The sequence below is a fragment of the Sprattus sprattus genome, assembly GCF_963457725.1.
Source record: "Sprattus sprattus genome assembly, chromosome: 5".
Lineage (NCBI taxonomy): Eukaryota > Metazoa > Chordata > Actinopteri > Clupeiformes > Clupeidae > Sprattus > Sprattus sprattus.
This window is the reverse complement of record NC_137924.1, coordinates 21,492,095-21,516,205: the sequence shown is the minus strand read 5'-3', so window position 1 is coordinate 21,516,205 and position 24,111 is coordinate 21,492,095. Positions and strand designations below refer to the sequence as shown.

Genomic DNA, 24,111 nt, shown 5'->3' with positions numbered 1-24,111 from the left:
AATACTTTACCAATATTCTTAATTTCCATGAGTTTACCAAGACTTTCTGGCTTTATTTATTTTTCCAAAACCTTTTCATTTTCAAACTGACCCATCTTGTGATGGAGGAGACTCTGGCGTAGGTAAGTGGAGGGGGGTGTCTTACCATCACAGGGGTGCGTGTTACAGAAGGCCTCCTCCGTGTGCAGGCCGATGCAGATGTTCCCTCCGCGGGCAGGGGGTGGGCTGGAGCAGGTGCGCGTGCGCTGGTAGTGCCCCCTCCCACACGGCACCGAGCACTCAGACCAGCGTGACCAGCAAGACCAGGCGCCATTCACTGAGGTCGGCCAGACAGCACATAAACAAACATACAAGCGTACACAAACAGACACACACACGCGCGTACAAGTGGACAGAACGCACAGCAAGCAACCAGACACAAACACAACAAGACATCAGGCAGGCCGAGGGGAGACGCAAACAACGTGGCGGCACGAGACGTAAACACAAAACACACACAAACGCACAAACACAAACACAGTTCGACAGCAAGCACGGAGGTCGGTAGACGCCACATACCAAACAAACAACAAGGAGAAAGCAGGCAAGCAAGACGTACACAAAAAAAAACACACACACACAAAACAGACAAATAATTAAAAATCAAAGGCAAAAGCAAAACCAAAGCAAAAGCACACATGACAGATTTCAGACTTGCATCGCTGACAAGATGGAAACTAAAGTGTCGGTGAGGTGAGGTGATGATGGTGTTTTATCAGTTTTTTCCGCCTGGAGAAGCGAAAAGCGAGTGCCGTAGCTCTGGCTTTTTTTGAGCTTGACACAGCACGTCTTGATTAACCTCCCATAATAAGCACTTTTCACACCTGAGAGTCATCATTAGAGCAACACACCAGCAGCCCGGCCTCCCTCTCCCCACGGTGTAGCACTCTCACCTCTTCCAGAAATGAGAGAGAGAGAGAGAGAGAGAGAGAGAGAGAGAGAGAGAGAGCAGGCGAGCTTCATTCAGTGATTCCATCTGAGTTAGAGAGCCTCCATCTCCTCCTCCCCCCCTCTGCTCCCTTCATCCTCCCCTCCGCACATTTCATCATTGAAGAGTGTAGAGAGAGAGAAAAAGATGGATAGAGGGAGTGAGAGATGGATGGAGAGAGATTGGTTCAAGCTCTTCTCTCTTGTTACCCCCACCAACCCCCCCCCAATAGAACAAAAAAAAACTTTAAAAAAGTCCATTTACTCCAGGGGATTACTGGGATGAACTGGGGCATGACGACAGTGAGGTGAGGAAGATGGCCGCTGTCGAGAGGTAGTTGGTGTGAGTCAGAGTGAGTGCTCATGGGATGTCGGGGGAAAGGACCGAGCTGTTTGTCTGAAGTGGCAGTGGCGCACGCTAGACACGTGTACATAAGGCCAGGACGTGAGTGCCATAATGAAGGAGCTGACTAAATTACAAGCAGCCATTCCTTTCTTTCTCTCTCTCTCCTCCCTTCATTCAATCTCGCTCTCTTTTCTCTCTCTCTCCCTCCCTGACGGTATCAGAAGACGAGCTGTGTAAATCAGTTTGCCGATGTTAATTAAGAGCGCTGCTCTGCTCGGTTTGAGGCTGAAGAGGAAGCACTGGCATGAGGAGTCCATTGGCATGCGCCTGATGAGGTGGCTGGGGATAAAGGCAGTACTCTCTCTCTCTCTCTCCTTCCTTTTCTTCGTCTCCCTCTCTCTTCCTCTCTTCTCCACTCTCTCTCTCCTTGTCAATCTCTTTCTGAGATGAAAGTCGCCTCTAATTCTTTTAAATCCTCCACAAACACTTCAGCATTACGTGAGAGACAAGGGGACCAGGCAGAAAGATCTGGAACGGCCCTCCGCTGTGGGGACTGATCACCAGATCCACATCTAATCATGGCTGCTTATTTGAGTTAGTCTGAGATGAGGCCTCTGTTTGTCCACAGCTACCCGTCAACACAGCCAAAGATTAAGGGGTCTGATATATCTTACTTCAGATATCCCAGAGTGCTTGGCTTGTCAGAGCGCCGGCAGGTACGGTCTCCCCGGAGGAGAGACGTGGAGTGGCCAGGGGCACTATGGGAATTTCTGAGCTGTCCATTAGCTAATGGAAACTAGTAATCCACTTAGCACATCTTAATGGAACGGACCACATTTTCTCCTCCCAAGCTACGCATTTATGATGGTGTTTGCAAAAGAACTCTTTGTGTGTGTGTGTGTGAGTGTGTGTGTGTATGTGTATATGTGTGTGTGTGTGTGTGTGTGTGTATATGTGTGTGTCCTACCTGGGCAAGGTTGGGGGTTACAGTCCTGGTACTCCACTGGTGACCCGCGGCATGCAGAGGGGTTGCTCTTGCCCTCGGCTGTGGAGCAGGAGCGCCTGCGGGTGCGGTAGCCTTTAGCACAGTCCTGGGTGCATGACGACCACGTCTCCCACGATGACCAGGCCGAGCCCGTCAGTCGCACCACGGGGGTCTTTAGTAGCTCGTCCACCAAGGCTGGAATTAAGCCAACATATCCAGATTAAAAGAGTATTCACTATGAAGTAGTTCACTTCTAGAAGGTTACTTTTATATAAACTCCTCCAAAAAAGTTGCGCGATCCTTACAAAGTGTACCTCGTTGTAAAGGTAACTAATTAGGCTTTCCTACGATATAAAACACAATACCAATTGGTATTATTAAAGGGGAGGAATAATCTGATAATTTAGTTTACATGGTGTAAGTGAAGACTTCAATGCTCAACAGGTTTTTATTTAATTGAGCTACCTTCATTTTGACTAGATTGTTCTAGTTCTAGATTGTCCTCCTGTCTGCCAAGGTTAGCTGCAATTCTGTCGGTTAGTTTTATGGCACCAGGGACAGAAAAATCTGACAGTGGAGCACGCTGTGGCTACCTGTGCGGAATCCTCTATCTCGTATCTCCTCTCGAGTTTTTTGTTTTTTTTACGATGGCACTGAATCTTCCGGCTCCCAGGGCTGGCTGGAGGGCTGAGGTGCCTATCAGCCGTATCTCCTCGACACGAGCCCCTGACAGCAGGTTATAGCTAATCGATGCCAAGGCCAACAAGCATAAACTGGCTAAGCGCTGAACTGTGGTCGGGGGGTTGTGTGTTTGAGGTAGACGAGGCACTCCTGATGGACACCCGCAGGCTGATTGACCCATTGAACCAACACACGCAGAAAGACAGACTAACAAATACACAAACAGACTAATACATACACCAGTATGTAAATTAGGCTTCATATACACTAACTGTGGGTGACCTGTATCTGATGTCTGCTTGCTGTATTAATGGATGCCGTTAGGAGACTGAAGGGTTTCCAGCCAAAAGAAAAACAACAGGGAAACAGTATTTCCAAGGAAAAGCAAACAGCGGCACTGGACTGTAAAATGTTCTCGGCAGAGTTGAATGCATTTCTGAAACAGTCACTAGAGGCAACAACAATAACAAAGATGGACCACGTCCTGTCTAAACCAATAGTACTTCAAAGTGGCTGTGTGTGAAGCGTTCTTTATTTTCCATTCATCACATCATTTGAAATGTTGTTCAGGTCCGTGGTTTTGATCTTTTTACAAGTCTATCAACAAGATAGAATGAACACTTGTGCTTGTTGACTATATTCAACATTTTCAATATGCTTTGAAGCTTCCTTTAATATGCCCTCTATATCATTTCCCTCAAATAACAAATAACAAAAGGTGAATTCATCTCTCCCTCTCTCTTACTCTCACCGTCTGTCTCGCAGGCGGCCGAGCCGTCGTTAGGACAGAAGCGTGTCTCCAGCTTGCGCTTGCCCAGCTGCAGCTCGTGCGGGTCGGCCAGCTGTGCGCGGCACGTGTAGCGCAGCCGCTGCTCCTGCCGTGCGCCGCCCTGCGTCACGTTCACCGGCATCCACGGTGTCCACGGTGTGTTCCGCCGCACCTCTGGGCACGCATCCAGGTTACAGGCTTTATACTCCTGCAGGTGGGGAGAGGGGAGGAGAGGGGAGGGGAGGGGAGGGGAGGGGTGAGGTGAGGTGAGGAGAGGCGCTGAATCGGATTAAAGCTTCTGGGATCGACTTGGTCCGCATACATTTTATTTTCGTCGTTTTGTTTTTCTTTGTGCGCTCCGTCCATTTCGTTTCGGATTTCAATTCACCTTCAATTCAATCCCCCTCCCTCTGCCCCATCCGTCATCCATTTAGAGCCGTCATGTCGCTGCACCTGCCTGGCTCTACGTAAGCTTTTTTTTTGGTTTCGTTTTTTTCCCCCCTCACCCATCTGCATGACTGAGGGCACAGCAGCGTTTGCACACTGCAGTGTTTTTTGCCTCCTCTCCTTCAGCAGCCCAATGGGGCTGGAAAGGAGCAGCCAAATGAGAGACACTTCATTTGGAGTTTTAATACCGTTAATTAAAATCCACCGAGTGAGTCTGGGTCATTAAGTGCAATGGAGTGGCTGATAAAAAGCCCCATGTGGAGGGATGGAGGGGTGGAGGGATGGAGGTAGGGATGGATGCGATGGTTGAGGTGAGTGGCTCTCGGCTGAGTTGCGGAAACCCTCGCCGCACCGGGAGTGGGGTCAGGAATAGTCAACCGCTCCACTTTGCTGAGCAGAGAAATGTCACCTTTGGACTCTTTACCAGAGCCGCGGCCTTCCAAAAACAGGAACAAGTTCAGAAAAACCCAGCTATGTGTACTACCAGTCAGCGCTTTTAAATCCAGGCAGGCACAGAATAGATTTTTCCACTGCATGATGAATGTTTTGACTTTTCTCCCTGCTTATGTTAATCATAGTTTCATCCCATCCCACCCCCCCACCCCCCCTTATTTCTGGCATCTCCCTTACATTGTTATCCTCTTAAGCTTGTTTTTCCATTACTGGATATCCGGCTTAAAACATGGTGACACTTGTTTGTTTTTTCATTGATGGATTCTTCTATTTACGCCTTTCATTCATGTTTCTTCGTTATCATTCTGTCGCTTATTCCCTGCTTTCGTATCCACATTAGCATCATAGCCACATTAGCATCGCCGTCATCCTTACCAGGGCACAGCCGGGGCAGCTGTTTCCGTTCTCACAGGTGCGCACACGGGAGTGGACCCCCCCTCCACACTCCGCACTGCACTTGGTCAAAGATCCCCACGACGACCAGAAGACAGGCTGAGGACACGTGACCTTCTCATTGCAGAACCTGCAGAGGAGGATTCCCCATTGAGGACCATTGAATAACTCACATAAGACTCAGACTCATTCCAGTGGATGCATTAAAAAGATTGTATCATTCAGAAGTGTTCATGATAAAATGCAACTTTACGAACAGTGCAATAACATCAGCATCTACAGAACCACACCAGGTGTTTTTGTGGAGTCTCTCACCTCTGTTCTCTGGCCTGTCCCACACACACTCGGCCCCCGTGTCGGGGTGCGGGGTTGTTGCACGACCTCTGGCGCACCTCGAAGCCGATTTCACACGTGGTGCTGCACTGGCCCCACGATGACCACGGAGTCCAGCCTCCGTTTCTGCAGCAGAGGATCGAAAATATTTTACATTCGGTGAACACAATGACTGTGAGTGGACCTGCCAGTAGCCCTGAATTTATTTTCCAATTGAGGGGCAGTGCTGTCGTCAGGTGACAACAGCCACAGTGATCGGCCCTGTCACTAGCGCAGAATTTATTCGCAAGTCCAGATGCGGAGAGCTGTCGTTTGGTGACCCCTTATTTAAAAGTCCGAGCTAATTTGTCACTGGCCTGCCGCAAAAGCTGCGGCGGTGAAGACAAGTGTTGGATGTGGCAACATATTCCCTCAATTTGCTTGAGTGCTTTTCCTCCTGTAGAGCACCTCTCATGATTTAATTGCCACTTCGTCCGACAACACAATCCAATTTCGACACATTGGATTTAATCTTGCATGCGCTCACTGCAAAGCTTCGTTTTTTTGTGCTGTTTGGACACAAAGTCAACTAAGTCATTATAAATGGGCTGTTTGTGCTCTGCTCCTAACAAACAGAGAAAAAAGAGAAACCTTTAATGATTAAGCTCTGTGGTTCGACCAAGCACTAATCCAATGAATAATAAGGAACCGCATAGAGTTTTCCACTCTTTGATGCTGGCTTGTAAATAGCGGCGACAATATCTGGTCTATTTGAAGATAATATCATGGCGTGTTTGATATGTCTGACAGGTGGATCTGGGAGTGTGTGTCTCTGGTGAAACAGCAGGTCTCTTGGGCTCTGAGTGGTAACGATGCTTTTGAAAGTACTCTCTTATGACGGGGGCAATGTACCTGGAACAGTTGGACACCTCGATGGTGGGGCCTTCACAGTTCTTGCCCCCGCAACGGGGGAGTGGGCTGTCGCACGTTCTGGAGCGGCACAGGCAAGCGCTGGAGCCGTCGCCGTCGGTATGGCTACAAGGTTGCCATGGCGCCCAGGGCCCAAAGACACCATTAGTGGTCTGGTTCTGCAGCTGCGATACATGGAATGACACGTCTGAGAACAACTCTAGAAACAAGACGGATTATGAAGCAAAAGCACACCAGTCACACACACACACACCAGCAACGGTCTTCTGACATGGTACATGACAAGCTTCCCACATGACAGATCGTTAAACTGCAGAGGAAAATCCCTTGAGAGTGGAAGAAGTGAGCATGCTTCAGGATAGCAGTCATCCATACTGCATTCGGGGGCCACTGGGAAAACACAGGAAGAGAAGGCTGTTGGTGCTGTTGGTGCTTACAGGGCAGGCTGTGATGTTCTGAGTCCACTTGCTCATGTCGGAGCTGTCTTCGAAGGTAGTGCAACGCATCTGCTTCTGATCCCAACCGCAGTAGGGGTCCCTTGCATCCAGGCACACCCTGCAGTGAGGAAAATAGGGAGAGGCCAAAAACAGGAACAAGATTCAGAAAAATCCCACTTCTAGCTCCCCCAAAATCCTTTTTTTGTTTGTTTAAACCAAATGAACACTCACACACTCGCTCCTGCCTCAGGCTTCCCCAACCCTTGTGATCCGAAACTACAAAGCCGATGGGGAGGAGAGGTAAACAAATCTCCATGTAACACCCCCCCCCCCCCCATCTTCCCCATGCCACCTACAACGCAGCATGACGAAACGGCGATTAAATATTTGTAAGCTGCCAAAAAAAAAAAAGGCCCAGCAGCTTAATGAGCAGTAATTAAATCTAAACCCGCTAATGAAGCTAAGCCACAGGGGCTGATCTGGGGAGGCCCTGAGAAAGTGGGGCGGTTTGGTACTACCGTGTGCCACCAGTAAGGCAACCCCCCCCCCCCCCCACCCACCCCTCTGTTAGCTCGAGAGACTTGTATTTTTGGCACCGGGTGATAGCTGGTTTATTTGTGTGGGACTGCTGGCCGTCCAACCCCGAGGTTGAGGAAACACAAGCGGTGTTGATACAGCATCCAGTGCCAAGACTAAATCTTGTTAGCAGGGAAAGGAGAGCTGGTCAGGAGAAGCCAAATGGAACACAGTTATAAGGAGGAAATGGGTTATTGGTTATTGTTTAAACTTCTGTCAAGGCCAGGAACATTTTGATGAGAGGTTTAGCATATTTCACCACTTTTGGTGGGTCTACTGGAAGTCTGCTTACTTTTTAGAGGTGACACAGTTAGCATTGTGACAAAAATGCAACTTTGGAGTACATCTGTAGACCTGACACCTTCTGACATATGATTGGCAAGTCATCACGATAACTGTCAAATCACAAGTCGAGCTCGGCAGTTTCGAGGCAGATTGCAACAACGGCAAATTTTTACTTTTTCTGTCACTGGCTCAGGATCCAAATGTTTTTTTTGTTACTGGGAGCCTGTTAGCTTATACTTGGGGCTTAAACCGCTCCATGTTGTTCACAAAAGTCTCCTTCAAATCATTTACCTTTCAGGAGCACTCCCAAGCTCCCCACACACATTGTGCCTGCCAACACCACCCCCAGCTGAGCGCCTCATTCTGTCATACTTGTATACTTGTAGCGGAGTACAGGATATCCTGCTTAGACACGCCACCCTGGTGTCGTTAGCCTCCCGCAGTTCATAGCAAGAGACGAGCACCACTGCTGATCCAGTTATCCCTGTTCATCCCGCTAGTAATTATGTCTGCCTAGTCAGCTAGCGGGGGGCGGAAAAGACCTGCAAAACCATATGATGGGGCAATCAAAATCTGGGCTCAGCTCCACGTCCTACCTGAGGGTTGGTGTGTGTGTGTGTGTGGGGGGGGGGACCTAATAAAAACCTCGCAGCCCTCGGCATACCAGAGGCAGAGGGACATAAATCAGTTGCTGGACCTGTCGGTCTCAGGGCAGATTTTGGAGCACAAATAAAACAAAAACAAACAAAAAAATCAAAGCCAGGTCCACTCCTGCTACAATGTTAAACTCCCTGTTTAAGAGCCAATTTTGTGACACATGTCTCAATGCCACGTCTCTTCTAGAATCCTGCAGAATTCTGTTTTCCACACAGATGCACCTCTCGTTTTGGTTTACACTTTCCCAGCGTATCACAGCAGTTATTTCTCCACAACGCCTGTTCAAAATGCACGGCTCTTTCCCCTGTGAACCAGTATGTGTACGAGATAATTAGCGCTGGTCAGGGCTGGGTCTAATTGCCGACTTGCGGCACAGGAGAGCCAATGCTACTGGTTGGTGTGGAGCAGATCAAGGAGCCAATTACCTCAGGTCATCCCCGAGGCCAGCGCCCTGAGCCTTCTGACCCATAAGCCGAATCCATTTACACCAAAAACACTCCCTGTTCCTCCTCTCCATTAATTAAACCTGAAAAAAAAATCCTCCCCCATATAAAACCACTAGCAATGAAAGCCAGCCACCCGTGCAAGCCCTTAGGACTGCGAAAAAATGTGGGGACTAGGCAAGAATTGCTGTCTCAACATTTTTGAAGAGCGCAGAGCAGCACGGCAGGTAGTTTTTGACGAGCGCTTGCCACATAAACACACTATGGGGCACTGCCAAGCCTGATCCAAACTCATGCCAGCCTCCAGCGCCCACTCTGTGATGGAGACGGCTTCAGCAGCAGGCCAGGGATGCTGACTCCGTGTCTGTTTCTTCCCACTGTCTATTGACCGGCCATTAGTAGGGAGATTTACAGCCAAGCCCTCGGGCAAAAGAAGGAGAATTACCTCCTCCTTGACCTGACAGAGGCACAGAAGACTCCAATCACATAACCCACGCCCGCCACCACCACCTTCTCCTCCTCCTCCTTCTTCTCAGTGCAACAATGTGGATACCTGTGAAATGTTGACGCGTGTGTAAAGAACACAGATAAATAAAACGGATGCCGTCCTGTGCAGAGGTACAGCTCTTTCTCCAAAGACATGCGGGTGACAGTGGGTGAGGTTAGGATGGAGAGGAAGACAGGGAAGTGGGTTTGTGGGTCTGTGAGTGTGTGTGCGTGCGTGCGTGCGTGCGTGCGTGCGTGCGTGTGCGTGTGCGTGTGCGTGTGCGTGTGTGCTTGCTTGTGGGCCTCTGCTGGGTTGCGGCGATGTGTGGCCACATTGTTGTATAATTCAGCAGCCCTCTCCTTCCTGATAGCCCACTATATCAAAAGGTGCAGAGCCACAAAGAACGGCCTGTTAAATTTTTAAAGAGCGCACGTGATAAAAATAAACCAACACATAAACCAAGCGGCTCACGACGGACAGCGCGTGATAAATCTCACCCCGCTCTCCCCGGCTGTCGGGGGGTGGGGGACGACTGTTAAACCAGTGTCCCCCATTTTACAGGCTTGTTAAAAGTAAGATGTGAAAGCAAACAGTTATTAGTATGCCTTCAACTGCAAATCATGACCTCATCAGTGTAAATATAGGCGAGTGGCCGAGGAGGTGGGGGCTGGAGGGGGTGGGGGGAGGGGGGGTTAGAGTGGGCCCAAGGGAGAAGAGAAGGACGGTAAATTAGGACCAGTCTAGTATGCGCTGGATGTTACCCCCCGGAGGCATTCAACAGTTAGGCAGGAGCAGCTCCTGAGAGTGGGAGTTTTCAGCACCATACATATAGAAGACTGACTGACTGATGGCCTTAATATATCCAGAGAAGATTCATTCATTGATTATGTTCTGTGAGGTTTTCCATTCAGAATACAAATGACGGAGGGCTGAATGCTGGCTGGCGAACTGCAGCTCTGTGGGAGGCTTCTGGGAGCAGCCACAGAAAATGCTGTCTGCCGTATCCATTCTGATTTGGAAAACTTACTAAGCTTTTCGTGCCATATTGATTTGTACAACATTTTGTGTCCTTATGTATGTATTTGTATGTATGTAATCTGACCATTATGAGCAGGAAAACATCAATTTCATCATGTGGGGCTCAGCAGAGGAAGCTCTCACACTCACACACACACACTCACACACACACACAGGTAAAATCTCAATGTAAAACAATGTTCTAAGTCACAGCGTTCCCTTGCGTGGACAGAGTGTGTGTCTGTGTGTGTCTGTGTGTGTCTGTGTGTGTCTGTGTGTGTCTGTGTGTGTCTGTGTGTGTCTGTGTGTGTCTGTGTGTGTCTGTGTGTGTCTGTGTGTGTCTGTGTGTAAGAGGGAGAGAGTGTGTAAGAGAGAGAGAGAGTGTGTGAGTGAGTGCGAGCATACGCAATCTTAATTTCTTCTTCCTCAGACACCAAAGAGAATCTGCAATGATCAAAGGAGAGGTAGAGGCAGTCTGTCCTGTCATGCTTTAACCACGAGTGGATGGGAATAAAAATTGGAGTTTGTCAGAAGTTCAGGCTGGAGGGCAGTTGAGATGTTATTACCTACTTGGAAGGGAGAGAGAGAGTGAGAGAGTGTGTGAGAGAGAGATGGAGGGAGGGAGAGAGAGAAATGCTTCCAAAATTGGAAGCCAGCCAGGAGAGAGCTGTTAAAACCCAAACATGCTGCACCAGTAATAAATACTTTCACTTTCTGATTACTTTTTTCTTCCCTCCCTCTCTCATCTTTACTAAGGCTCCCCATTCCTCCTTCTCTCTTTCCCTCTCTCCCTCACTCCCTCATGTGTTCGACGAAGCACTCAGACAGAGCTGCAGGCTCTTAACTGCTGTGTGTTTTAGCGCCCCGCTGACAGGCTGGCGGCAGCAACAAGCCATAAATTGTGTCTGCGGAAGGACTGCTTCCCTGGGGCCGAGGACCGCTCCAGGCAGGGCAACAAGGCATGACCCTCCCCAGTCTCTCCTTTCCAAAAAGGCATCCCAGGGTGGCAGCTCGACCAGAGTACCAGCGGCCGACTTACATTTACGCCCAATTCTGTCCGGCTGTGCTTTTCCAGCTGGTTTGGGGGCAGATTATTCCCGATGACTGTGGTTGCCCCCGCAATTGACCACAGAGGCCGGCATGCTGGGAACTTCTTCCAACCCTCTTCTCATCATTTCCTTCCCACACTTGACGTCTTACACCTGCAGCATGTTGACTCAACTGAAATGTTGCATCACAAGTGAAAACACTTCTAAGGGTGGCTGGGGACAGTGGTGGGACAGGGGGGTGCTGACATGAGTGTTTGTTTTTCCTCAGATGGGACTGAGGGCTCAGAGGACTCCAACCCCAACCACATCTGAAGCCATGGGAGCACCAGCAACCAACCTCCTAGGGGGCCTCAGCTGTGAAAACCATCTGCGGTTTCCTGGCAGCGCTGCTCAGGGGTCCTTCTCACGTCCCAGCCAAGCCTCTGTGGTCAAACCCTCACCTTGGCTTTCAACAGCTGCTCCCTCTCTCCTGTGGAAGAGCTGTGACCCTTTCCAGTGCGACGACATAAGTAACCAAACTCTACTGGCCAAAGCTCCCCAGCATTTTCACTTCAGAAAGTGAGCTGAAAGCAAGCTTTCATCGCTTACAGTGTAAACAAACTAACAAACCAAAAAAACGAACACCAGCTATCAACCAAATGGCTACAGAGTTATTACTATGTCCACACATGAGGTAAACTCAGAGGTAAAGTTATCAGTCATTAGTCTATTCAAATTTGGCCCCATAAAACTGGAAGATCCAGTCGGTTGAAGTGTCAACTTAGGTTAATAGGAAACCTTAGCAGCTTCAGGGAAGAACTGAGAGCTTAGACTGCAACAACAGCTTCATGCCTACATTTGTCAGTCTGAATGATTCCTCTCTTGATCTCTTCTTCTGTCTGTCTGTCTCTCTCTCTCTCTCTCTCTCTCTCTCTCTCTCTCTCTCTCTCTCTCTCTGTGCCCCCTTTACCAGCAACCCCTCCCCCTTCCCTCACCTATGCTAATCTATCATGAGGTAAAGTTAACTGTTGATGGAGTAAATTAGTTTCTTCACAGAGAGGGAGAGGTGGAGCGCAGGGCTTGGAGCGAGTTGGCAGCAAATGGCGGTTTGGGGGAGGTCAAATGGAATTACCTTCTGCGGCTCTGAGGAGAGACGCCACAACACACAGGCCACTTTGCATGAGGCCATTAATAAGCGCCTCGCAGGGGGAAGCTGAGGCGCTGAGATCGACAGAAGGCGCCGCCTGAGGCTGGCTATTTATCTGCGAGGCAAAATGGAGGCGGACGCGCACGGATTGGAATGGGGCTGGCACAGCCAATTCTGTTTATGCTATGAGCAATGGAGGTTTGGTTTAGGATCAGTCTTTCCCCAGTGAGTCTGACTGCAGGATAATAGAGCCTGACGAATTTGATCAATTAAGACAGTGTGAAATGAGTGTGTGAGTTCTTTGATTATTCGCGAAAATAACAATTGTAGACCTAGGGGGTCTTCTTTCCAATGAGACACTTAATGAAGTACTGAAATTTAGGTTGGTTGTTTCTGGTTGGTTTGAGATGGAAAATTCTTCAGAACAAGCTGCAAAACACACACACACACACACACACACACACATACGACTTCCAACTCGTCAAGGGGAATCAACATATCCCCCATAATTTATGTGGCAGAGAGAAAAACTATTTGTGTCGGGGGCAAGCCACACACGTAGGACACATACAGTTACTGCCTCCTCATTCATGCAGCCAAGTGATATACATTACTAATGCAGACGGCTAAACAATGTGCTGTCTGTATGCTCAACCAATGGAAGGATTCTCCACAATCTTTGTGCTAGCACGTTCCGCTCCATACTCAATGGGCTACATTCTACCAGACTTTCTCCGACAAAATCCACACTATCAGTCCCATGTACGGAGCCACCATAAAAGCTCTATAGGCTGCCCCCAAGCACCCCCCCCCCCCCCCCCCCTCCCATTGTTCCCCCATGCGGGTTCTGAAATACCCCTGAAAGCTATTACCCCATCTCATCATGGGGTCCGCTGGAATCTGAGAGGTGATTAGTGGGGCCACAATGACCGAGCTGGGAGCAGCCTCCGCTTCCGGTGGTCTCAGACCGCCCGCCTGTCCCCGGAGATGATTAGTTGGACATAGTCCCCTTAGCCCCGCTAGCCAGGGTGTATTCATAGAAACATGGGCTCCTTTATCAAAAGTGGATTGAATAGAACAGAATGGAAGATAAGAGCCAGCAACAAGATTTATACAACCTGAAGGAATTACGACTGTGGTAGTAAAAGAAACCTGAATTAAATAAGGGTGATATAAAAGCGATGATTACCTTAGAGACTGTGCCTGACGTAGTTTATAAGCAATAACATAATACATAACCCTTATGTTTACAACCACACAACGCATTACACAATACACAAATAATGAGCTTTGGCAGACACATATTCATCAATGGCACAGAGCTGACATTTATGATTCAGATTTAACGACAATGCTTGTGTAAGTAGGGCTCAGTGAGGTACCTTTCTCTTCGGAAAGAGCGTTTGCTGTGAGTTTCATAATCATAAAGTTACAGAAGGACAGACAGCCACTTGATGGCTTTTGGTCTGTTTCACAGTAGTCACTGTGCTTGCTTGTGTGTGTGTGTGTGTGTGTGTGTGTGTGTTTTATGGTTTTCACGCAGAGTGCGGGGTGGCCGAGTGGTGGTGCAGTGGCGGAAATCAAAGGCAGGGATTAAGAGCGCTCTTTCTCTTTTGGCTGGCCTACCCTCAGAGGCCGCATGATTATTCCACCATGCTGGGTTTTAAATAGGGCTGACTGCAGCCGCTTCCGCTCTCTCTTTCCCCCTTCTCCTTCTTACTCTCATGCTCTCTCTCTCTCCTTATCTCTCTCTCTCTTTCCCCCTCTCTCTCTCTCTCTCTCTCTTGTTCCATGCTGCTTGCATCTCACCCACACACCTTGTTTGGTATGCAAGCACTTTCACTGCTTTGCCTCTTTCATTCTTTGTGTGTGTGTGTGTGTGTGTGTTTGTGTGTGTGTGTGTGTGTGTGTGTGTGTGTGTGTGTCTGTGTGTGTGTCTGTGTGTGTGTCTGTGTGTGTGTGCGCGTGGGTGCGCATGCGTGCTCTGTATAGTGTTTTTAAAATAAAGGTTGAAAACAAAGAGCTGACTCATCACCCACTAGGACTCATGTATACAATTGCCTGCCAGCGAATAAATGCATTTAAGTTGCATGCAAGCACACATACACACACACACACACACACACACACACACACACACACACAGGCCCCAAATAGTCATTCACCCTTCATGCACGCACACACACAGCTGACAAAGCATCCTTCAGCGACCCCAGAGCCAAATTGAGCCTGACTTTCGTCATTGCCTCACCCCTGTAGGGGACATGCTGTGATTGAATACACTGATAAACACACACTAGGTCTGTCACGCTGGCACAGGTAGAGCTCTACCTCTCTCTTCCTCTCCCCTTCTGTCTTCTTCCTCCCCACCCCTCTCTTTCTTTCTTTCTCTCTGTCCCTCTCTCTCTCTCTCTCCCTCCCTCCCTCCCTCACTGTCTTATCATTCTCTCGGACTCTCTTTCCAGAGGAGCGGATTCTCAGACAAGCAACAGCCCCAGCGAATCATTCCACTGATGCCAGTGATACCGAGCTCATGGCACACACAATGACGGCAGCCGGTGAGCAATTCATACACTTCAAATCGAATCTGTGTCAAGGAGAGAGCGCTTACAAGGCTGAGAAACTCAGTGGCTTGTGGATTCTTCAGCACACTCAGGTCAGCTGCTCATTCCCCATGTCAATGTCACCATTACTGTGACACTGTGACTGTGACTGACCCTAAGACCGCAGGGGCTGCTGGAATGCATTTCGATCACAACACTGACAATGTTCACACACACACACAGATTTAGAGGAGCATGTTAATTCAGGAGGTCCACTGAGTAACTCACTGCTGGGTCTGGTAGGAGGAGCATCTGGCCAGAGGGATCTTCAGCACTTTGTTCCTCAGCCCTATATACAGCATCCGGTCGCCGTGGAGAATCTGCAGGCTCAAGATTGGCTCGCGGAGCCCCCTGGGTAGGAGCTGCATCTCCTCCAGGTAACAGCCCTGCAGGCTCTTGTTGGTGGTGGCCAGAGCCTTTAATATGGTCCCATATTCTGTGGACAAGAGTTATAGAACAGGAAGATTTAGGATAAGAGATGGAAAAACATGAGCCAGTACACTTTTGAAGCACATGAAATCACTGACATGATACAGAAAACACTGAAAAAGCTATACTTCATCATTGAATACCATGGTAAAATTCCCAACATGTATAAAATGAAATATTGTTGACTTTCGACCATTTATAAAGTGTTAATAACACATTCATAAGCAACACTTGTGCAAAAATATGGGCTTTGCCGGCGTTTGCTGCGTATGACCCCCGCGTACCCGTGCCGATGTACATGACATGGTGCAGGGTGTCCTGGCCCTGTACGATGTCCACCACCAGCTTGGAGAAGCGCACGTCGTCCTGCCAGACCAGCGGGTCCACGGAGATGGGCTGCACCACGTCGTTCATGAGGAAGAGGCGCTGGGCGTCCTGCAGGCTGCGCTCCGTCAGACCCTCATTGGGACCATCGTCCTCTATGGTGCCACACTGCCACACACACACACACAGGATACATGCTATGGCACACATACCCATTTCAACTAGTTCACCAGAGGACTATCAGTTAAAACAATAGACCCTTCTTTTACTTAATATTGTTTTGCCTGAAATATTGATAGATTGATTTAATTATTTATTTAAGCCTCAGAAAACACATTGAGGAATAAGACCCTCATTTACAATGGTGCCGAGGGTACAATGAAGAGTTAATACATTGAAAAATAAAATAAAGAAATAAAGAAAAAAAGAAAAGAAATATGCTTATAAAATAATACAGGATGTTGACATGTTAAAAACAGAGATTACACTGCAGGATGATTCACATCCATAGTCACTCAGCAGCTTGGTGGCTTTGTGTCTTATTTTCTTCTCTTTTACAGTTTCTCTATGCCTCTGTTGGTGCCATTTATTGTTATTTTTTATACGCTGCCTTCAAATGAAATAGTCTTTATTGTTTGTTCTCTACTGACAAACCAACCAGTATTTTCCAGTGAGGCAAAACATATCGGCCTATGTTGTGTGGCTTATGGCTTCGGGTACAGGGAATAGCAAAGATAGATACCAAACCTAATTTCACATCATACTGTGAAGCAAATGACACATTCCTACTGTGTTATCAGCGCTGACTCAAAGCTAATTCCTTTGTGCTCTAATCCTTAAATAATAGTTTCTATACTTAATCATTCTGTTCAAATCATCTTAAGATGTGACAAATCGACTAGAGAGGGAGTGTGCTATTCTTTTCAATATTTTCCAGCGTTCCACTGAATGCAAAACTGATGTTGAAAAAACTGTGAAGTTGAAAAAAAGAGAGAGGGCAAGAAAGCGGATCCCTGTTGAGCACTCTCACCTGAAAGTTTGGATTGGGGTTGGGCGTGGGAAGCCAGGTGGAACGGGGGTTCTCCTGGGAGCGGAATGGCCCGTTGAAGGCCCGGGTGATGGCGCTGAGGTTGAACGCACAAACTGCAGATGCAGCAATGCTATTCCTGTACACACACACACACACACACACACACACACACACACACACACAAAGGCAAAGAGAAGAAAGTCAAAGACAGTTGGTTTGATATCAAACAATGTGACAAGAAAGTGAGCAAGAGATATATGGAAGATGGTTTTTGCTCTTTTTGAGAGGGTGTGGAGAAATCAACCCAGAGGCTAAATGAAGCGTACTACTGGAAGAGTCTCACTAGGCCTCTAATTTAGCATGGCTAGGTGCGTCGCCCTCACCACTGGGCCTAATGATGCAGCAATCCAGCTACTGCTAGAGCCATGAGATGGCAGCCGGGAGGCAGAGATACCCATGCAGTAGAAAGCAGTTTACCAGATACATATACATACGCACATTATTCACACACACGCTCACACACATATGGATACACAGATTGTACACACCCATATCCACTACAGAGGGCATACACACACACACACACACACACACACACACACACACACACACACACACTCACACACCTATGGACACACAGATTTTACACTCATACCCACACACACACACACTCACAAACATATGGACACAAAGATTGTATACACATGCACACACATACCCACTAGAGAGATGCACACACACACATGCTCACACACACACACACACACACACACATATGGAAACACAGATTGTACACACTCATACCCGCTAGAGAGGTGCATACATACACACACACACACACACACACACACACACACACACACACACACACACACACACTCACAGAGTGAACTCACACAGCCACACACAGAATCATTCTGAATTCAAATCAGTCAGGAGGCCAGAGCCTGCACATGCTGCTTGTTGTAAGCAGTGTTACCCCAACAATCTCAAGGCTCCCAGGGCACACAGCCTTCGCTTGGCTGTGATGAGGTTTTAAACTGCAGGCCAACACCGGCTCTTTTCACCGCTTTAGGGCACACAGAATTGCACACACATTATGCCCAAAAATGGTCCCTGATGCAGCTCTGAGCAATGCTGGAGTCACCCAATGCAATCCACAATCAGTAGAAAACGAGAACACAGCACAGCAAGAGCATACCGAAAAGTACGTCCCAAACACCCACTCAACCGATAGCATGGTCAGGACTTAAGCTATGCAGGTATTAAAGTGTTTATAATATATTTATGTGTATAACCAAAATAAGGTGCAATAACCATGTTTGTAAATGAAAAAAGTCAAATTTAATGAACACATCGGCTTACGATGTTCACCACACTGCCTGTGGCCTGTTTTTTATTATGCATCTGCACCCTTAAATAACGAATTGAAATTATGTTATTTAAATAGCTGGGAATCTAGGAAGAATTCTAGAGGCTTGTTCTGATTGACAACCCATCCAATGTCAATTATGCCCCCTGCTGCCATAGCTCAGAATCAATGGCCTTCATCGCAGAGTAGTGAAACATCCACATTTCATCCATTTCTGCAAAGAGGCCACAGAAATGACCAAGAGGCAAAAAAAAAGACTGTCAATAAAAACTTCAAACCGCAAATCATAATCATTGCCTCTTCCCTGAATGATACATTTCTAATCAGATTTTACACCTGGTTTATTGTAATTAGATTAATTAGTTATGCACAGAATGAAAAATGTCAACTCATTTCCCAGGAAAAAAGTGCAGTCCAATGAAGGCAGTCTCCGAAGCCTTGAGGTATTGTTCAATGATTTGCCACGAAGGCGCCAGCAGGCTATGTGGAATAAAGGTCTGTTTGATGTCGTCATTCGCGTTCTTTGTCTTGCCATTGAATTTGCTTTGTCTTGCATGTGGGGAGTGCTAATTAGCGACACAAAGATGTGTTCCCATTAGCGGCACTGAACCTCTCTGGTTCCATTCCTTACGGCCAACATGGATGTCACACCGAGGTGAGCGGAAGCAGGTGGGCCCGGCAGAGAACAAATGCACCTTAGATTCGTTTCCAACCAACAAACGCTCCGCACAATAGAAAACGACTCTTCAACGTCACACAGCTGTTTTGAGGCCAGCTTGCATTGTATTTTCGGCATACAAGTTCAGACGAGTTGATGTTAGGTTTGGGAAGCTCTGACGCCATGCTTTGTTTCACTTTGAGAGTGACCCCGACATCTGCGACACCAAACAGAGAGATCCTCTGGCGCTAACGCTACAAAGTGCTAACGGCTAAAAGCAATCTCACCTCCCATATGGAACACATATGGCTGAGCTAGCGATGACAAATTACCCCATGCCACTGGCAATCAGATTCACAAGACGTGTGCATACAGGACAAAAGCCAGTTGTGCATAAGTAAATCTCCCGTGTCACCCGACGCGTGAACAAAGACATTTCAACATGCATAACCACGTCATCGCCGACCAAAGCCGGTTAGAAGAGCAGCTTGAAACTGAAAACTGTTATGGGAAACAATTACAAATTAAACAGGTGGTTTGTGTTCTGATCCGAGCCAAAGACTGCGGGCGCTAACAGAACGGAGAGGTCCCAGCGAAGCAGTGGGTGAAGTGCAGCAGGAAACTGGCGTGTGGCTACCAGTCTTGAACGTGGCACTGAGCCAGACACGCAGCTCAGGGCTGACCACAGACAAATGAGCTCCAATAACCTCAGCCACCAGTGCCTAACCACAGCCCCAGACAGATGGGGCCTGCGGCAGGGAGCAAGAGAGCCCGAGGAAGGGGGGAGAGGGAGAGGTGGAGGAGGAGGAGGACGAGCCAGCAATAGCAGACGCCGCAGCCGAGAGCATGAGCGCCGTGGTTCCAAAATGCACTCTATCACAGGGCTGGAGGCTGGCAGGGGAAGGTCCGCTGTGGGATCGCAGTATGTGGACGTTAGCGGGGAGCTTGGCCAGCACTGAGAGAAGGGATTAGAGTGGAAGCAAAGGCTGCTCTGTTTGAGGCATGCCTGTCTATTTGTATGGAGAGCAGGGGAGATACAGAATGTGATAAGGCTTTCAGGGCTCTATGATGTTCCAGAGAGTGACTACACGCAAACACACACACACACACGCACACACACACACACACACACACGCACACACACAGACACACGCACACCCACACTCTACAGACCCACACAAACACACACACACTACAGACACACACACACACACTACAGACACACACACTTTAACCACACACACCCACTACAGCCACACACACACACACACACACACACACACAGTTAAAACTTGGCTTTCAGTCTTCCATTCTTTCATCTGTAATGTGCTCCCACTGTGCAAAGAAAGTCTGTGCTGTCTCTTGTGCAGATTTACTCAGGCTGCCCTTTGCATGGTCTCCACAATCGGCCCTAAAAGGCCTCCATCAAACAGAAAGAGCAGCTTTGCTTGGGAGTTCCGGAGAGATTCTTATGCACAGGGTTGTGAAGGGAGCCATCTTTCAGGACCAGAAGCACAATGGGTCCCACAGCGCACAGGGATGGACTTGTGTTTGAGCATGTGTTTGCTGTATCCGGGATAAACTGTGTGTGTGTGTGTGTGTGTGTGTGTGTGTGTGTGTGTGTGTGTGTAAGAAATGTACATGATGAATAAAAAAACAAGAGAGAGAAGGGGAGAGAGAAGAGAAAGACATAGGAATTGTATGTGACAGAAAATTGCATGTGTGTGTGTCTGTGTGTGTGTGTGCACGTGCATGTGTGGTGTGTGTGAGGCAGAGAGCGAGCCAGAGTGCGAGAGAGGGGGAAGGAGGGAGGCAAAAATTCTCCCACTGCTAGTCTTTTTCAAAGTGAAGGCGTGGAGGGAGAGGGAGAGAGAGGGATTAGTTTTAATGCTCCAGTCGGCCTGATTTCCTGCCGGGGTTGTGAGGGGAGGGGGAGAGAGGAGTGTGGAGTCGCAATGGCATCACCATTCAGAGCACTGCCTACCGCCCATCATGCAGGACCAGCCAACACAGCACAGCTGTAAAATATAGACAATATACACTCCTACATGCCACTGAGACGGAGAGAGAGAGAGAGAGACAGACATCTATATGGTGTGTGTGAGTGAGTGAGAGGGAGAAAGAGAGAGAGAGACATAGACAGACAGACAACTTCTATATCGTGTTAGTGTGTGTGTGTGTGTGTTAGTGTGTGTGTGTGTGTGTGTGTGTGTGTGTGTGTGTGTGTACACAAGGGGCAGAAGGACTATAATAGGATGGTGAGACTATTTGTGTTGTGCTGAGCGGAGAGTGGGAAAGAGCAGACGGAGGAACCCGATTTCATTGATGTATAACTGACAACCAGCAGAGCCGCAAAATGCAACACAACGCAAGCAGCCGCATCGACTAAAACTAATTTAATAGCAAAACCATTTTACCATGTAATACCACAAATGTAAGGCAGAAAATGCCTTTAAAATTATAAAATCTGCACAACTGACTTCCAAAATTTGGCAAGAGGGCCAAAATGGCATCTGTCTGATCTTCTCACACCAAAAGGCCTCCATTGTGTGTATTAATGGCAACCCAACCGCATTGAGTGCTAGCAGGCATATAAGCATGGTCTGGCTTCTGTTTAATTATTATACGGCTCTTCAGAACGTTCCAAAAAGCCCTGTTGATTTGAATGGGCCATCCCCAAAGTTCGCAGGTACTTATTTTCATATAATGACCTGCATATAATGACCGCTGTGCTGTCAATGGCAACGGGTTTTGTGCTTCTGATATAGGTCTTTCGTATCATTCCGCAAGTATTCCACACTAACTTATCAATGGAGTTTCAGCAGACGGTTGAGCAGCTGTGTTCTAAAGAATGTTCAACGTCTTTGAAGTTCAACGTCTTTGGCGAACTATTTATCTGCTTTTTAACACTACGTATAGTAACAAATACATTGTAAAAAGACACACTGTGTTAAGTGTATTTGTTTTTTTGTTTTGTTGTGGCAAGTAACCGTATAATAAGCGGGATAATGTATAGAACGCAGGTCCTTATCGGAAAATAACGTATTTTCCGATAAGGACCTGCGTTCTATACATTATCCCTTACATAATGACCATACCCTGCATCCCTGACACTTGGTTACTTGCTACAACCTCTCCCATTGTCTCAGAGAGAACCTAAGGTGGTTTGTGACGTCCAAGTTATGTGCAAATGTATATGAATGCAGCATATTTGTGTTTGGTCTTTAATTGATCCTTGATGTGGGCAACAGTCTGGTCGTGGTTTAATTGCAATCTGAAGTACCTGCCATAGTTGTATTATTTGAATAAAGGTTTCACTTTAGTTCTGCATTTTAATCAGTTTCAAGGACACTTCTGTGCTATGCAATGCTCCCACACGCCACACGATAGTTTTAGTTCACGCACGACAGAGTTTCCTTGTTGCTTTGCTCATTGCCCACCAATGAAATTAAGGCCTGAGGGTCCCCCACACACACACACACACACACACACACACACACACACACACTATAAAGGCCTCCATCACTTCCTGCTGATAACGGACCCCCTCCAGCATGGGGCTCACACACTCATTCTGATGGACAAGGGCCTCCGAGTGTGAACACAGAATCTCTCTCTCGCTCTCTCTCTCTCAAATGCGCGCACACACACACGCACACAGGCACACATGTTTTCAGCTACAAAAGAAAGGCAAGGAGTTAAAACTCCATGAAGTCGGGTGCTTCGACTGCTGCTATACCTGTGCCGCAGCAGAAAAACAAAGAGTCCACTCAGCAGAGGCATAGCTGTGGGGACTAGCTCCAGCGCAGGCAGACCTCTTAAATCTTTTTAGTGCGTTAGCCTACATGTGAGCAGTGGTGCCGGGGGCTGAGCACACATTGTTTTTGGGGCGAGAAGTTTTGGAGAGGAAGTAGAGGGAACGGCACAGTAATGCTGAATCAACACAGCAGCAGCAGAAAGAGAGAGAGAGAGTGAGAGAGAGAGCGAGAGAGAGGTTAAAAAGAGCGGTGCAGTGAGGTGGTCTAGCGGAAGAGAGCATGACACACACACACACACACTCATATAAACACACTCGCCCTCTCCAGCAGAGTCAGTGGCCGCCACAAACGTACTGTGTCTTATGCGTGTGTGGGAGCAGTTGACAGGTATTACATATGCTGCTACAGGCACAGGCATCTGTAGGGTGTCATACCAGAGCAGGCAGAGCCGACTAAGGCATCAGTGGCAACAGGGGGCCTGAAAGTCATTTCAGGGTGCATTTTTACCAATGTGTTCTAGGCAAGTACGTGGTTTGTTTAAATAATATCTCATCCAGGCAAACAGAAAACCACTCACAAGACAAAAATAACCCCCTGCTTGCCTCCTTGAGACCGTGTCCTAGACCCCATCCAGTTATTTGAAAGCAACATTTTTCTTTTGTTTTCAAAAAGACTTTTGGAAACGCAAAACCTTGTGAAATTGCACTACAAAGACGAGATAAATCAATCAATAATTTATTTTTCAACATTTGGAAAACAGAATTTCCCTAGTAAACAGTAGTCCACTGACCCTTCTTGAGGTAACTAGCATTTACCATCACTTTATATCAAACAAACCCAAAGAAGGCTTTGGCTGCTGATGTTTCTGATAGATTACGTCCTTTTCGAAAAAATAGAACAAAACTGGCTGAATATCATAATGTGCCTGACAATCAAAAATGTCTACTTATTGACACTGAGGATGTGGAGGAGGGCGATGCTCCGACTGAAGCTTCGCAGATGGTGAAAGGTTATTTGGAAAACGTTAGGGCTGTGTTGTTTTAAAAAGGTTCAGTTTTTGCCTTTCCAAATGGCGACGAAAGGGCTGTTTTCAAAAGTCTCCACTCTGGAACCCATTTTCAGGCAACAAAAACACTGTTGCCGTGTGGACGCAAGGCTCAAACACAACCAAACTTCTCAGTTTTTATGCACAAACTGTGGACGGGGCCTTAGTCACGGCCAAGACATAACACCTACTGCCACGTTCCCCCCCCCTCCCCTAAACAAACCTGAAACAATAACCAGTTTCACATCACTATCACTGCATAATGTTAACAAGCCTCCCTCCTACTTCCTCCTCCACTGGCGGCCTGACCTTCAAGTTAAGTGCCGGTGACAGAGCTGTCCTTCTGACAGAGGGAGGCTGAGGGAGAGTGAGAGGGAGAGCACAGAGTAGGGAGGAGGATGAGCAAGAACAGGAGGCCATTAAAACTCTGGAGGAGAGCTTTGGCAGCGGTGAGGCAAGGCGAGGCGGTGTCATTAGCCTTCTCGGCATGGCGGTGCGAGGCTGAGGAAAGGTGGAGGGAACCTCTTCTGCTG

The 24,111-nt window shown here is 47.8% G+C and overlaps 1 protein-coding gene across 1 annotated transcript in view; it reads right to left on the bottom strand.

Annotated features, from left to right (window-relative positions):
• The window catches only part of sema5ba (sema domain, seven thrombospondin repeats (type 1 and type 1-like), transmembrane domain (TM) and short cytoplasmic domain, (semaphorin) 5Ba), a gene marked incomplete at its 5' end in the record, with an annotated part of 62,045 nt that overhangs the window by 7,665 nt on the left and 30,269 nt on the right, over positions 1-24,111 (bottom strand). Inside the window, 10 exons of the mRNA XM_080838717.1 lie at positions 146-316; positions 2,280-2,492; positions 3,730-3,955; positions 5,023-5,170; positions 5,356-5,499; positions 6,265-6,446; positions 6,720-6,837; positions 15,191-15,398; positions 15,676-15,883; positions 16,746-16,881. Coding sequence (XP_080694843.1) covers positions 146-316; positions 2,280-2,492; positions 3,730-3,955; positions 5,023-5,170; positions 5,356-5,499; positions 6,265-6,446; positions 6,720-6,837; positions 15,191-15,398; positions 15,676-15,883; positions 16,746-16,881 — 1,754 coding nt within the window. The remainder of the gene's footprint in view (positions 1-145; positions 317-2,279; positions 2,493-3,729; positions 3,956-5,022; positions 5,171-5,355; positions 5,500-6,264; positions 6,447-6,719; positions 6,838-15,190; positions 15,399-15,675; positions 15,884-16,745; positions 16,882-24,111) is intronic.